The following is a 16873-nucleotide window of genomic DNA, read 5'->3' as shown; positions in this document are numbered from 1 at the left end:
TTCATTCCTTTAAACATACATGATAACATTGATATTTACACTCGCTTACATCTTAAGAGAGAGAACATTATGTTTATAAATTAACTTTGTTAGCAGCTCTTCAGCACAAACCCAACCTAAACAGCATGCCTCGTCGAAATAAATGTAATTTCTTATGTTTTTTTTTATTTTTTATAAGTATTAAGTCAATGGGATGCATCAATTGTTTGGTTACCGAAATTCTTCAAAATATCTTTTGTGTTCAGCAGAAAAAAATAACAGGTTTGAAAGAACTGATCTTCTATGATGATGATAGAATTTAATTTTGGAGAGAACGTACTCGGTTACTGACGTAACCTCGGTTCTCTCTAGAGAGGGAACGAGTACTGCGTAATATCTTACGCTATGGGGAAAAGTCTCTTTTCCGCGAGATACTGAAGCCAAAAAATTATCCTTAATTTTGTATTAATGTAAAACGCGTTGCAGCAGCATGCAGACATAGGCAAGACGGCTCGCGTGCCTATTGGCTGCTCTGCGGCAACTGCACCAGCCTATCGAGAGAGGCCCTCATGACGTCAGATCCAATGAGCAAGATACGCAGTACTCGGCAAGATACGCAGTACTCGTTCCCTCTCTAGAGAGAACCGAGGTTACGTTAGTAACCGAGTACGTTCTCTTACGAGAGGTTCTCTCGTACTGCGTAATATCTTACGCTATGGGGAACACAGTGTAAAACGCTGTGCGTGCTGAGATCCAACACCAAAGTCCCAAGGGCAGGTGCCCGGGGCTCATATAGTGCAAAATCATAAAGGGACTCACAGAGAGTCCAGGAAGAGAGGCTACAAAGGCGTCATTCCTGTAATAAACAGCATCCTATAAGGAGCAATTATAAGATAGTATACATACAGCCAGGGCGAAAACTCGGCCTAGTTCTGATAAATATTATGGGTCTTACACACACCCCAAGGGGACACATGATTCAACAGCGAGCATGGCTCAAGCAGTTTCAGTAGTCTGGGCCGAGAACATCGGGGCAGACAATACTGATCTTTAGACCGAAAGCAGCCTGGCCTGCAAGGCGGGAACCTCTAGGTTGTAAAACTTAATAAATGTAGACGGGGAGGCCCAGCCTGCCGCCATACAGATATCTTGCAATGCAATCCTTCTAGACCAAGCCCACGATGAGGCCATGCCTCTCGTGGAGTGCGCTCTGACACCCAATGGGCACTGCAGGCCCTTAGAGGCGTAAGCCAGCGCTATAGCATCAACTATCCATCTGGATAGACTCTGTTTCGACACGGCAAGTCCCTTGGAGCGTCCGTAGAACGAGACAAAGAGCTGCTCTGTCTGTCTGAAGACAGCTGAGCGAGACACATAAGCCCTTAACGCCCTGACCGGGCAGAGGAAGCTTGCGTCCTTCTCCTCATTAGAGACCGGCAGGGCCGACAGGGAAATCACCTGAGCCCTAAACGGTGTGTTGAGGGATTTAGGAACATACACATGTCTTGGCTTGAGTATGACTTTCGAGTCATTCGGCCCGAATTCCATACATGATGCGCTCACTGAGAGTGCGTGCAAGTCCCCTACCCGCTTCACTGAAGCGAGAGCCAGAAGAAACAGTGCTTAATGTCTATAGACTGTATCTGCTCAAACGGGGCATCTTTCATGGCCTCTAAGACCGTAGAAAGGTCCCACATGGGAACTGATGGAGGTCTGGGAGGATTCAGTCTTCTAGCTCCTCTAAGGAAGCGGATGACCAAATCATTCCTTCCAAGTGACTGGCCAAGCGTTGGTTTAGTAAACGCTGCTATGGCCGCCACATAGACCTTGAGCGTGGATGGGGTTCTACCCTTATCCAACAGCTCTTGCAGGAAGGAGAGAACCTCCGCCACCCCACAGTCCAGGGGTGACAAGCCACGGGCTGTACACCAGCCAGAAAACACAGACCATTTTGAGGAATAGAGCCGTCTAGTAGACGGGGCCCTAGCCTGCGTGATTGTGTTTAGCACTCCTTCCGGGAGGCTAGTAGATACCCGTTGATGGTCCAAGCATGCAGGGACCAGAGCTCCGGGCGAGGATGCCAGATCGAGCCCTTGGCCTGTGAGAGAAGATCCCTCCTCACCGGTATCGGCCACGGGGCAGTGTCTGCCAACTGCATCAGGACTGGAAACCAGGACTGGTTTTTCCAGAGCGGAGCCACAAGCAGCACTGAGCATCCGTTTTCCCTGATTCGCTCTAGAACCTGAGGCATGAGTGTGACTGGGGGAAAAGCATAGAGCAGACGGCGAGGCCAGACGTGGGCCAGCGCATCCCTGCTTTTGGAGAAAAACTCCAGACAGTGAGCGTTTTCTTGAGACGCAAACAGGTCTATCTCCGCTCTGCCGAACGTGTCCCACAGCAGCTGGACTGTTTGTGGGTGTAGAGACCATTCTCCTGCCGGAACATTGTTCCTGGACAGTCTGTTTGGTCCAATATTCAGGTGACCTGGCACGTGCGCTGCCCTGAGCGTGCGCAAATTGTGCTGAGCCCAAACCAGGAGGCGCTCCGTCAGCCTGTAAAGGTTTCGGGACCTGAGACCTCCCTGGCGATTTATATAGGCCACCACCGACATGTTGTCCGAACGGACCAAGACGTGGTGTCCCTTTATCCGGGGACAAAAGCGCCTCAGCGCATAGTCGACTGCTATCATCTTCAGGCAGTTTATATGCAGAAGCTTTCCCATTCTGACCACTGGCCGAAGAACGGTCTGCCCTCGAGCAGCGCTCCCCATCCCGAGGTGGAGGCGTCCGTGGACACCACCTTCACACTCGAGGAAGTCCCCAGGCTTACACCTGATCGGTACCAATCGGTCGCTTTCCATGGTTTCAGAGCTGAAACGCATTCTCTGTCGACCTTGAGGCGAAACAGACCAGAGGTCCACGCTCGACGTGGTACTCGCGCTTTTAGCCAGAACTGAAGTGGGCGCATGCGAAGCAGACCCAGCTGAAGTACTGACGATGCTGAGGCCATGAGACCCAGCGTTCTCTGAAATTTCCTGAGCGGGACAATAGCGCAGCAGCGGAAGGATTCCGTCATGCGCTGAATATTCAGTGCGCGTTGTGGCGATAGCTGCGCTGTTATAGACAGTGAGTCCAGCTCTGTGCCCAGAAAAGATATTTCTGACTGGGAGACAGTGAACTCTTCGCCCAATTGACTCTGAGACCCAGATTCTCGAGGTGTTCGAGTAAAATGGTCCTGTGCTCTATGAGCTCTGAGTGTGATTGAGCTAGAATCAGCCAATCGTCCAAGTAGTTCAACACTCGCATGCCCCGGAGTTTCAGTGGTGCGAGCGCCGCGTCCATGCACATCGTAAATGTACGGGGTGCCATGGACAGGCCAAACGGCAGGACTGTGTACTGATATGCCTGGCCCTCGAAGGCGAATCTCAAAAACCGCCTGTGACGTGACGCTATTTGTATTTGGAAATATGCGTCCTTCAGATCTATTGACATAAATCAGTCCCCTCGGCGAATCTGCGTGAGGGTTTTTCTGGTTGTGTGCATTCTGAACTGGCGTTTTGCAAGCACTTTGTTCAGCTGTCTTAGATCTAGTATGGGTCTGAGATCCCGTCTTTTTTCGGTACCAGAAAATATCTGCCGTACAGCCCCCCTTCGCTCTGAGCTTGAGATAAAAGCTCTATGGCCCCTTTGCTCAACAGTTTCGTTATTTTCGGCTCGAAGTAGGTGTACTACTTTCTTTACCGTAGTTTCGACGCGTGCCACACAATGGCGGGGACGTAGACTGAACTGTAGCGAATAGCCTCTCTTTACAATGTTTAGCACCCACTCTGAAAACCCCGGGAAGCACTGCCCATGCATCTGCACGAATGGCTAGGGGTTGAATGAAATGTGAGCTCTGGTCGCATGGCGACCGAAGAGCTTCGGTGTGCTGTAACATGAACGCTGTGCTTGCGACATTCGAGGTGGAGGGGGCGCGCTGATCACAGCGGGCAATCTGCCCTCGCTCGACTCCTCTGCGGCAGTCAGCCGAGAGGGGGAGGGCGGGGCGAGCCCGTGGGGCTTGTCATGTCTGTGAGTGAATGTGGGCGCGGGACATCGGGCACATTTACTGCACTGAATACACCATCTGCCTAGGCAGATTGAATGGGTGCTGGTTTCGTTTGTGAGACAAGCAGAATGTAGTGTTTGTCGGCACTGAGTCGTGTGCACATTTACTACATTTAATGCACAATCGACATGGGTCGATTTTATGTGTTTGTGCTTGTGTGTAGGCATGAGCACTGGGCTGTGGGCATTTTTACTACACTCATAACACCATCGGCCGTGGCCGGAATACCAGAAAATACACCCTTTATGGGATTTATCTGGGTCGCCGTAGAAACGGCGTTTATGTGCAGGCAAGCGGGCTGTGGTTCCGGCTTGTTTACTGCAAAATACACTGGAACAGTCACATTTCCTGGAACTGAACGAGCGAGAAGTTTTGGTGGAAGTCTGGCCGCAGCGGGACTTGAACACTGTCGCCTTCCTAGGCGGGCTAGGAAGACTTTGAGGCCTCATTTCTTTTTTTTTCTTTTTTTTCGAAATGGTGTTTGGGTGCAGGCGAGCGGGTTGTACAACACGCTCGTTGGCTGCAAAATACACATCTGCAGTCGCCTTTTAAGGGGACTGACAGAGCGAAAGGCTTTGACGGCATAATTTCACCTGCCGCCCGACCCGGGATTCGAACACGGGTCTCTGGCGCGAAAGCCTAAGATTCCGCCACTGAGCTGCAGGGGGAAACACATAAGCTTTCAGTTAGCGCGAGCATATAAGAGAGCGTATGTTTGCAGGCGTGCGTGTATTATAACAGGCTCGTTACTGCAATATTGACATTTCCAGTCGCCTGAACTGCAGAGAAAATGTGTGAGAAAAGGAGGTTTGTCCGGCCTCGGTGGGACTAAAAACACTCTCTTTCGCCGGCGACGCACGCGAGGGCGGGGTAGCTTTCTTGTAATGTAAAGAAACTAACTAGCCCAGTAACCGTCCGCTTCCGACATCCCCTGTGAACGGCGCAGTTTGCGCGGCACGAGCGAAGGGAGAGAGAGCGGGAAGAGAGAGCGTCATCATGTTTTGCTTCGGCGTTCGTTTGCAGGCGCGCGTGTATTATAACAGGCTCGTTACTGCAATATTGACATTTCCAGTCGCCTAAACTTCAGAGGGGACTGAGAAAATGTGTGAGAAAAGGATGTTAGTCCGGCCTCGGCGGGATTAAAACACTCTCTTTTCTCCTTTCGCCGGAGAGTGACGCGTGAATGGCAAGGGCGGGGTAGCTTTCTTGTAAAAAAAAACTAGCCCCGTTTTGCTGGCTCTTTGCAGACGGCTCGCGAGCAGAGGGCGCGAGATCCACAGAGCTCGCCCAATCCTCACTGCCCGATGCCAGGATAGAGCAGGTATCATCCCCCACAGACGCGGCTTCTTGGTTGATATCCACGACGGAAGCGGCGGCAGACGGCGGCCGCTGTCCATCAGGAAGAGACTCTAGCGAAGCGGGTGAAGCAGGCGGGTGCACCGGCGAGCTTTTGCAGGTTGGGGGAAGTTCCGGGACTCGTGAGCACGGCGCTTTTACGGCGCGGTCCCACGGCGGGCGGAGGTGCAGTCTCATAGAAGGATGCCAGGCGAGTCGTCAGAGTCGCCGTAAGCAGTAGCTCGCAGTGAGGGCAGCCGCCGTCAGCGAGCGTGAGAGCTGCGTGATCCTCACCCAGGCAGGAAAAGGGCATCTTGAAAAAGACGCCCGGCTCTTTTAGGCAATGAGAGTGTGTGTCGCGGCGGCGAACACACACACACACACACAAAACACAGTAGCAGAGAAAAGGATATAACGCCGGATAGCGCAGCAGGAACGGCGACTGAAGGCGGCGCGGCCAGCGGCTTCAGGTGCAGTGGCTCGTCCCGCTTAAGAGCTTTCTCAAACGGCGCGGCTTCTTTCTCTCCGGATCCAGCGATGCGTGAGCTTCAAAAAAATCAGTTTATCCAGCCCTGTCGAGCCTGATTTATAGGCCCTGGCCACACCCGTTTCGGCGGGACGTGACGTTGAGGGCGCAAAGCGCCCTCATTGGATCTGACGTCATGAGGGCCTCTCTCGATAGGCTGGTGCAGTTGCCGCAGAGCAGCCAATAGGCATGCGAGCCGTCTTGCCTATGTCTGCGTGCTGCTGCAACGCGTTTTACATTAATACAAAATTAAGGATAATTTTTTGGCTTCAGTATCTCGCGGAAAAGAGACTTTTCCCCATAGCGTAAGATATTACGCAGTACGAGAGAACCTCTCGTAAGAGAACTGTCCCTCTAATTCGGAGTGGTGATTGGCTGCTGTGATTGGAGAGTATGTGTCTACGTCATCAGTTTGTGAGCTTTTTCCTGCATTATTCATAAGAATGAACTCTTTTAATCCAATCAATGTGCTGTATTATGCATGAGAACGCATTACAGTGGAGAATTCAAATGTCACCAGACCGCTTCTGCACTGTTCGGACACGTGCCATAAGTATATGTTTCCTCAGTACAGTAACAGTGGTTTCTGCATGGAACGCCACAATAAGTTTAACAACAATTGCAATGTGGATCACAGTTACTCTAGTGCTCCAAACATGAACCAGCACTGTGTATGCACATATACTTCATGTCTTCTTCACATGTAATATATGTGTGCAAATAACACTGATACAGTGGTACGTTTGATCATCAACGCGATGACATGATTCATTATTCTGATACACAGAAGACAATGATGAAAACCGAAAATTCAAAGATGAATGGACAAAAAAGGAACTATGCCTTTTTCATTTCTTTCTGACACGTGTGTCATTTGTTCAGAGATTGCAGTGCTTGTAAATGTAAGGCTGTCACAGTGTCTGGTTTGTGTTCCCTTGGTGTCCACTAGAGGTCCCCTTCCCCCTAGGTGTCATTCTCATTAGGAACTGCATTTCCCACAATCCTTGTCTGCACTCATCACTGTTCATTGTACCCAGCTGTTCCCCATCATGATTGTTAGTTCTGTGTGTATTTATACCGTCTGTTTTAGTGTTTGTTACGGTTTTTTATTTTTTATTTTTTATTATTATTATGATCTTACTCCGACTCACACTCCAGCATAGTAGGTGGCGGAAATGCACCTAGACGTTAGATGCCACCCGCCAATAAACAAAAAAGAAGAAGAAGAAGTGTTTGTTACGGAGTCCTTGTTATTCGTCACACCACCTTTGAGGGCTGTTGATCGTCTGTGTCTTGTTCTGTTCTTGTATTTTTGGATTGCTTACATTGAGTTTGACCTTTGCCTGGACTGTTTACGAGTACGGATTTCCCCAATAAATATTACTTACTGCTATTGGATCTTCTCCTCTTTTCCTGTGAGTGGATCGTGACAGAAGGACTCAAGATCCAGCGGTATGTATGCCAATGTCTCTTCCCGAGCCACTGAGCGGGAGAGAAGACAGATTTTTGAGAGGACCCGGTTGGTCAAATTTCGCGGGACCCGTGGAGGCTGCAATAGAGGAGGTGGTCGAGAGGAATCCCGATACCACTCTCCACTCTGGCCCCTCTTCGACCCTGGGTTGGTGATGTCCAGCCCAGAGCCCCATCCGCCGCTGATTCCGTCCAGCCCAGAGCCTGCACATTGCCATCAGAAACAGCAGAGGAGGGGTAAGACCTCCTGTCTCCCCAAAGAACCAGAGGCGGAGCCTCACTTAACTTTGTTTGAATGTTTCACTTGGTGGGATCGTCTCACTGAGCAGAGTGCTGCATTCCCGGTAGATTCCGGGGAGACCGCAGCATCCACTCGCTCTCGAACAAAGAGGAGAAGATCCAATAGCAGTAAGTAATATTTATTGGGGAAATCCGTACTCGTAAACAGTCCAGGCAAAGGTCAAACTCAATGTAAGCAATCCAAAAATACAAGAACAGAACAAGACACAGACGATCAACAGCCCTCAAAGGTGGTGTGACGAATAACAAGGACTCCGTAACAAACACTAAAACAGACAGGGTATAAATACACACAGAACTAACAATTATGATGGGGAACAGCTGGGTACAATGAACAGTGATGAGTGCAGACAAGGATTGTGTGAAATGCAGTTCCTAATGAGAATGACACCTAGGGGGAAGGGGACCTCTAGTGGACACCAAGGGAACACAAACCAGACACTGTGACAAAGGCAAGGCAAGTTTATTTATATAGCACATTTCATACACTATGGCAATTCAAAGTGCTTTACACAGAAAGGAATTCAAATAACTACTAAATAAAAGCACGGAAAATTAAAACAGTTATAAAAGAAATTAAAATAGATATATGATACAGTTATAAAATGAATTAAAAGAGTAAAAATATGATACATAGATAAACTTCTCATCTGGCAAAATCAGATGAGTAATTACAACTTCTTGTAATGGAAATATTATTAGACCTTTTAAATGCCCTTCCACATTTGATTTGTTCATGATTTTTGTTAGTCTCTAATGATACGTTTTTTTTTTTGTGAGTTTGTTGTCATAGGGGTTATGTTTAAAATACCAATTTTTAAGTTAAAAAAATCTTCAGATCTTACAGTAGGTATAAACGACCAGTACTAAATCAAGGGTTTTTTATGACCCTTTAATTAAGAACTTATGAATGACTGGTGTAACCCTACCTAGGTGATTGATTACTATGAAACCACACCTGGTATCGAATAAGCAGAACATCTTTTTTGTGTGTGTCTGTTTCCAGGGTGACTGTGTGTCCGTGGGTGTGACGACTCTAACCATCTCAGCTGTGCTCAAAGATGCTAATGGGAATCCAACAGAGGGGCTTTACGGAAACACCACCATCCCGTTCAGTGGCTGCTGGGCCAATTACACTGACTTAGCCATCTTCACAAGTGGTGGGTCGTCTCTATTAGCCTATATGATTTAGATTTTTTTAGGGCCAATGTCACTTGTTATTTTAAGCATTTACAATAATTTCTCTCTCTGTACCTCTCCTAAAGGTGATAACTTGAAGTTGGCCTTTACTCTAAATGAATGGAAAGCTGAGTCCAGATCTTTTACGCTCAGATCACCTACAACCCCGTCTTCTGTAGTCATCACTACGGATGATGATTTCCCCAGCATCTTTGACTCCAGTCCAGCTGTCTCGTCATCATCTGTGTATCTGTGTATCATGTTGTTGAGTGGTTTACTCCTCCTGCTCAGGGGACTCTAGAACCAATGAAGAAGTGCACTCTTATGCAGGGAACTCTAGAACCAATGAAGAAGTGCACTCGTATACATATAATATATATATATAACTTCGCCTTCAAATGATTTGCCTTTGTCTATATACTTCTGTTGTTTTCACATATGATCATGATCTGTAAGCTACAACTATTATTCTGAGACTGTAGAACAACAAAATCAACTGTTACTTTTAACAAAAGTTTTTATTTGATTTAAATCTATTCATATTACTTTACTTTGGAAATTATACATTTATATGCTCAATAAAATCAAGTTCTATCATGCTTCTGTTGTCTTGAACATATACAAACATTTCCATTGAAGTTGGCATGAAATCAAAATTGTGATCTTTTCTTCCTTCTGTCATAAATACATGTGAAATGAATGTTGGGTGGGACTTGATATTGTCCATCGGGAAACAATTGGATCTCATATGGTCTCATGTGAGTGACAAGCTGTGTCACTGTTCATGGGTCTGTGTGTTCATCCTTGCATGTGTTGTGTTTCTGTCTGTGGCCTGATTGCCTTTCAGCGTTGCTGCGCAACTCATTACGCTGACGAGTTAATCAGGCCAACCTCACCTGACACTCATTATCTCTCCCTATATCTACCCTTGTGTTGCAGTCAGTCTTTGTCAGATCGTTGTTTGGGTCATGTCTGCCATTTTGCTCTTGTCATCCTGTGTTTTATTTCCTGTTCCACTTTTGTTTTGCCTCTCGTTCATGTTGCTGCTGTTATCTCTTGGATTAGCCTTTCATATACGGTGGGGAGAACAAGTATTTGATACACTGCCGATTTTGCAGGTTTTCCTACTTACAAAGCATGTAGAGGTCTGTAATTTTTATCATAGGTACATGTTACGTCCCGTATTATAAGGACGGGCTTGGCAAGCGCTTTTAATGATGGCAAAAGGAAACCAGCCCCAGCCGACAGATCACCAACAACACAAAACTAAGTTCCACAAAAGTATAATTTATTTAAAGTGGAAAGAGTAGACAAATTAAGGAGCAATGGCTTCAGGGTGCCCCAAGGCCAAAATAATAAACAAAATAAACTTATAAACAAACATATATAAATTTCCTAATCAGGGAATAAACAAAATTACAAAGTAACTTCCCTAACTCCCTATAAATAAACAGATCACAAACAAAATCAAAATAAATGGCAGGACACCCCTACCTAAAACAGAACCAAATTAAATCATCATAAACAAAACGAACACAATACACTGAAGGTTTTGGGATCTGCCAACGGGAGGAGGAATAGAACTTGATCCCACGTACACTTTGAAATGTTGTAACGCCAGTAATAAAGCAAGTGCCTCTTTTTCAATAGTACTATAGTGTAACTGATATGGCAAAAACTTTTTCGAGAAGTAGGCTACAGGATGCTCAACTCCGTGAATATCATCCTGCAAGAGGACTGCTCTGGCTCCGGTAGCACTAGCATCAACGTCAAGTTTAAAAGAACGTGAATAATCTGGCGCAGATAATAACACTGGATCACTACACAACAGACACTTTACAGCTTCAAAAGCATGTTGACACTCATTAGACCACAAGAATTTCTGCGAGGCACGGAGCAGATTAGTTAATGGTAAGGCCACATCAGAGAAATTTCGGCAAAATGCTCTATAATAACCTGCCATTCCTAAAAAACGGCGAAGATCACGCTTGGTTTGAGGCACCGGAAAATCAACAATTGCCTGCACTTTCTGGACTGCAGGACGTAGGCTACTTGTCCTTGTCCAACCCGCTTACCCAAATAAAGAACAGTTGCCTTGGCAAATTCACACTTAGCCAAATTCAACGTGAGGGAAGCATTGAGCAAGCGTGTGAAAACAGCAAAGAGGGTGTCCATATGTTCTTTCCAGCTAGATGAATACATGACATTGTCATCCAAATAGGCTTTACAGTTCTTAACGTCAGCCAAGATGGTGTTCATTAAATGCTGGAAAGTCGCCGGCGCGTTCCTAAGCCCGAAAGTCATCACAGTATAATTCAGGAAATTGTCTGGAGTAACAAAAGCAGATATTTCGGCTGCACGTTCAGTTAAGGGGACCTGCCAATACCCCTTTAGAAGGTCGAGTTTTGTAACAAACTGAGCCGATCCCACATTATCCACACAATCTTCCATTAACGGTAGTGAAAATGAATCAGGTTTTGTGATCGCATTTACCTTACGGTAATCCGTAAAGAATCGATGAGTACCATCAGGTTTCGGAACAAGTAGACAGGGCGAGCTCCAAGCACTTCTGCTCGGGACAGCGAAATAATTTTCCAGTAGATATTTCACTTCAGACTTAATGATTTTTCATTTCACTGGATTGACTCAATACGCATGTTGCTTAATGGGTGGATGTTCGTCCACATCAATATCATGCTGAATGACATTTGTCTGAGTAGGCACATCCGAAAACAGTCCTAAAAAAGACTGGATCAAACTCACAATGCCATCTCGTTGATTCGCAGATAAATGACATAAGTGAGAATTAAGATCTGACTAAGTTTCAGAATTATTCAATCTGACATCAGACACTGGCATACTCCGTAGATTTAACCCGTCTTCATCCCCGCAGGAAGGTACCACAGAAAGAGAAGCAACTGGAACAGTAGAGCTGTTTAACTCCATTTGTTCATCACAAACAACATAACGCTTCAACATGTTAATGTGGCACACGTGGGTTTTTCTCTGTCCATCGTGGGTACAGATGATATAGTCAGTATCACTGAGCTTTCGCTCCACAACATAAGGTCCAGAAAACTTTGCTTGCAGTGAAGAACCAGGCAGTGGTAACAAAAGAAGAACTTTGTCTCCCTTCACAAAAGAACGAATGACTGCCTTTTTATCAAAACACACCTTCATCTTTATTTGAGCATTTGATAAAGCTGACCGAGCCAGATCTCGAGCTTTATGCAGACGTTCTCGAAATGAGCTAAGATAATCTAAAAGATTGCACGATGGCTTTGTTTCAGACAACCCGTTTTCTTTGAGCAGCTTAAGTGGACCGCGCACCGTATGCCCAAAAACTATCTGCGGGACTAAACCCCAGAGACTCCTGTACAGTCTCACGTACAGAAAACATCAACAGTGGTAATCCTTCGTCCCATTCTTTTTCGGAATCAACACAATATGTGCGTAACATGGTTTTCAATGTTTGGTGGAATCGTTCCAATGCTCCTTGAGACTCAGGGTGATAGGCACTGGAAACGATATGTTTAACATGCAACTGAGACAAAATTTGATTAAACAACAGGGACATAAAATTGGTTCCCTGGTCCGTCTGAACAATTCTCGGAAGCCCAAAAGTAGAAAAGAACACCGTTAGAGCTTTCACAATGGCTTTAGCTCTCAACGAAGTGGTATCGCCTCAGGATAACGAGTTGCTGTGCACATGAGCGTAAGCAAGTAAGTATGACCTGCTTTCGTTTTCGGTAGAGGTCCGACACAATCTAATATTATACGCTCAAATGGTTCTCCTATAGCAGGAATCGGCTTTAAAGGTGCTGGGGAGATAACCTGGTTAGGCTTCCCAACCGTTTGACAAGCATGACATGATCTGCAATATTTTGTAATATCGGACTTAATTCTAGGCCAAAAGAAATGACGCAAAACTCGATAAAGCGTTTTAGCCACACCTAAATGGCCAGCCACATTATCATGCGCCACACTTAACACCTGTTCTCGAAAACATTTGGGAACGACTATCTGGTACAATATGTCCCAACCTGAATTATCCGACACTGAAGGTGTCCATTTCCGCATTAATACCCCATCCTTGAAGTAATAACCAGTTGACTTATTCACAATTTATTTTGCATTTACAGCAGAATCTCGGCAAAATTCGAGCGACTGATCTTGTTTTTCGCTCGGCAGCCAACAGCCTCCGATCTACAGAAAGTAACAAATTAGCGGAACCAAATTCAGCACCACTGCTAGACAGCGGCTTAGACGCGGACATCTCAGACAGTAATGTACCAGAATCGGTCACATTTTCATCAACAAGAAAAGTGTCAGAAAGATCAATTACGGTGGGAAATTTTTGTGATTGAGCTCGAGTAATCACACAGGCAGGAAACACGGACAAATCTACCGCACCTTGCTTACACGTGTTTCATCTAGCGGATTCTGAATGACTTCAGGGAAAGGGAAAACTTTTCCACCTGCCAAGTCATTTCCAATTATCAGAATTACGCCATTAATAGGTAACCGAGCACGAACGGCCACTTTTACGAAAACAGTAACCCATTCAGATCGAATATATTATGCAAGGGAATCTTTTCTACTCGCATTGCAATTCACTGCACTAACACATCAGAACCACAATACGTTTTCTCTGAAAATGGCAACGAACTATCCAAAATAAAAGACTGCGCTGTCCCAGTGTCACGCAACATAGTAGCAGGTACTTGATCATTTTCCAGATCACTTAAAGAAATCATTCCCTGACCAATGAAAGGTTTAAAAATTGCATCAATTTCTGGCTTCGACGGTTTAGTAATAGTTCGTACAAAACCGACTCCTTTAGGCTGTTTAGTCTTATTTTTCTTTTTCAAAACAGGACATACAGCAATCAAATGACCTGCTTCGTGACAATAAAAACACTCACGATCATCAGGTTGCACTGATGGCTTCAAGAGTTTAGACGATTTTGAAGTTCTCTCAGAATTGGCAAAATTTGATGTTTCTCGACGAGCAGGTGCAACGAATACGTTTTTGTGCGTTAATACAAATTCGTCAGCACACACAGCGGCCTCCGTAAGAGTTAAAACTTTTTGCTCATTCAAGTACACCACAATTTTATCGTGTTCAACGAATTCTTGAATTCTTCAATCAAAACGAGCTCACGAAGCTGCTCAGAATTTCTCGTCTTGCTGGCCTGACATTTATCAAAAAGTGTGATCTTCTCACGCGCATATATGTGAAAACTGCCAATCAAACGTTCATTGAGTAGCATATATGTGAAAACTGCCAATATATGTGAAAACTGCCAATCAAACGTTATGTGCATAAATGTGCATATATGTGAAAACGCGCATATATGTGAAAACTGCCAATCAAACGTTCGTTGAGTAGCTACTCAACGAACGTTTGATTGGCAGTTTTCACATGTAAACGGAATTTTTGGCGATACGCCTTGTGGACAAGCTCATAGGCTCTCAACACAGCGGTTTTTACTTTTTCATAATCTAGACTGTCGTTAAGGGACAAAGCGGAACAGACTTCCTGAGCTTTTCCAGTTAAACGACATTGCAACAAAAGAGGCCAGACTTCTTTCGGCCAACTCAAAGCAGCGGCAACGCGTTCAAACACACCAAAATATGAATCAACCTCGGCCTCCCGAAATGGTGGCACGAGGTTGATTTGTCTACTAATATCAAAATCCGGAGAAGTTGCTGAAGGCATCGGCAACGATGAATCAGAAACATGATGAAAACTCCGACTAGTTCGAACAACAGGTATATTGGTTTAGACTCACCGAGCGGTCGACCAGCCTGTGTCTCCAATTCACATTGTCTAAAGCGCAAAAGTTGGGTAGTATGTTCTTGAAGTTTAATTTCCAAATCCAGTTGTTTCAATTGGATAGCAAGTTTTAAATCTTCCGTACCTACCCCACTAAGTGAACTAAGCACTGGATGCCTGCTCGAACCCTCTTCTTCATCACTTGCGCTTTCCTCTATCTCCCCACCCTCACTTTCAGGATTTTGAACTGATGTTAACACACCCTGTTGTACCAAAGCAGCTTGAATTATGTCCCGCACTTCTTTTTTACGAGCTGATTTTACTACCGAAATTTCATAATAATCAGCAATCAAATACAAATCCGCTTTACAACACAATTCTAATCCTTCACACGAAGGCTTTTGTCGAAATAAGGCCTCAATACTAAATTCCATTTCTCTATTACCCTTTCCCCGACTCTCAAAAAAAAAAAACTGCCAATAAAACGTCTGCACCAGCAAAAGGAGAAAAAAAGAGAGATACATACCAGTGGACGAACTTGCTACTATAACTTGTCCCAATTCGTTACGATAGGACGAGCCCCCATTTGTTACGTCCCGTATTATAAGGACGGGCTTGGCAAGCGCTTTTAATGATGGTGAATGCCTGTGCATGGAAAGTGCTTGAGACGACGAGCTTCAGCAAACACACACTTCAGACGCTCTACACTGCGTCTGTTTGCTCTGTGCCTAACATCTTGCTTTGTCAACGCGGCTGCTTGCGCTTTGCTCTGGATGGACCGGACGGACGGGGCGGTCAGTGCGACGGAGCCATTGGAGCCCGGGAGCGGTATGTGTGCTTGGGGCGGACCGCGCACGCCGGCCCCGCTGCCGAGGTATCCCGGGCCATCGCATCCCATCTGCGTGGTGGAGTGCGGACCCCGCCATCGTCGACTCCAACGCGCATGCAGACTGCCCAATGTGCCCATGTTTGACGGACCTGGGGTTTCCGTCGGCTCGTCTTCACCTGGACCTGACCCGCATCGGCTGTATCTCCGCGGCGCTCACCAAACGCGTCACTGGCAACTACGTCATCAGAACACGACATACACAAGGACCAATAAAGGGCTGCGTCAGAACGGGCAACACTGGAGGTATGGAAAACGTGGAGTGGATTTCCACCTTCTCCGCACTTTTCCCAAATGTAAGATCATCTCAGAATTAAAAATAGACCTTTTCAATACCCAGTCATTGACAAATAAAACTAGTTTAATATCTGAACATATTCTTGAAAAACAAATAGACATGATGTGCCTCACTGAAACCTGGCACAAACCAGAGTCATATCTTGCACTAAATGAAGCCTGCCCCCCAGGATACACTTACCTGGAAAAGGCTAGAAACACCGGTTGTGGCGGAGGTCTTGCTGTTATTCATCGCAAAGACCTGATTGCCACCTCTCTCCCACTGCCAGAGTTGACTACATTTGAGTGTCTTCTATTCAAATGCAGAGCTCATAATGAAATAATAACAATACTCCTCATCTATCGCCCCCCAAAACCACATCCTGGATTTATCACTGAGCTACAAGATCTACTTACATCACTCTGTGCAAGAACCAATAATACACTCATTATGGGAGATTTCAACCTTCATGTTGACTCCCCCACAAACCGCCCTGCTGCAGAGTTCCTTGAACTCCTGGACTGTTTACATCTTACACAACATGTCACAGTACCTACACACAGAACAGGCCACACTCTGGATCTAGTTATAACAGCCGCCCCCATTACCAACATGAAAGTCTATGACTTGGGCGTGTCTGACCACAAGGTTATCTCCTTGGAATTGCCTCTTGCAAGTCCCTATCATAAAACAAAACGTCAAATCCGGTTCAGAAATTTAAAAGCAATAGACACCACCCTCTTCAATCAAGATATACAGCAAGCTTCACTGGTCACACAGTTCGCATCTGTTAATGGTTCTGTTGACCATTATAATTCCAGCCTTCATAATATCCTTGAGTTACATGCACCAATCAAAACAAAAATAGTTACCTTTTCTAGGTCAGCCCCTTGGTATATAACAGAGCTCCGGAGGATGAAAACGGCTGGCCGTGCCCTGGAGCGGAAATTTACCTCCAGTGGCTTACATGTACACAAACAGGCCTACCGGGAGCACCAAAAATCATACTCCAAAGCACTTACCATAGCCAGGTCTC

General features: G+C 45.8%; 1 protein-coding gene across 2 annotated transcripts in view; it reads left to right on the top strand.

Annotated features, from left to right (window-relative positions):
- Nucleotides 1-9494, top strand: part of LOC311093138 (fibrocystin-L-like) — a gene marked incomplete at its 5' end in the record, with an annotated part of 64676 nt that extends 55182 nt beyond the window's left edge. Inside the window, 3 exons of one of the 2 annotated variants that reach the window (XM_084130290.1) lie at nucleotides 8724-8877; nucleotides 8983-9210; nucleotides 9251-9494. In XM_084130290.1, coding sequence (XP_083986416.1) covers nucleotides 8724-8877; nucleotides 8983-9197 — 369 coding nt within the window. In that variant the 3' untranslated portion in view covers nucleotides 9198-9210; nucleotides 9251-9494. Of the gene's footprint in view, nucleotides 1-8723; nucleotides 8878-8982 lie in introns of both variants that reach the window. The other variant, XM_084130289.1, reaches the window with a different exon arrangement.
- Nucleotides 9495-16873: the final 7379 nt, after the last annotated feature.

Source organism: Abramis brama, assembly GCF_963993115.1.
Source record: "Abramis brama genome assembly, chromosome: 12".
In the NCBI taxonomy this organism is placed as follows: domain Eukaryota; kingdom Metazoa; phylum Chordata; class Actinopteri; order Cypriniformes; family Leuciscidae; genus Abramis; species Abramis brama.
This window is presented reverse-complemented; position numbering and strand designations above follow the sequence as displayed.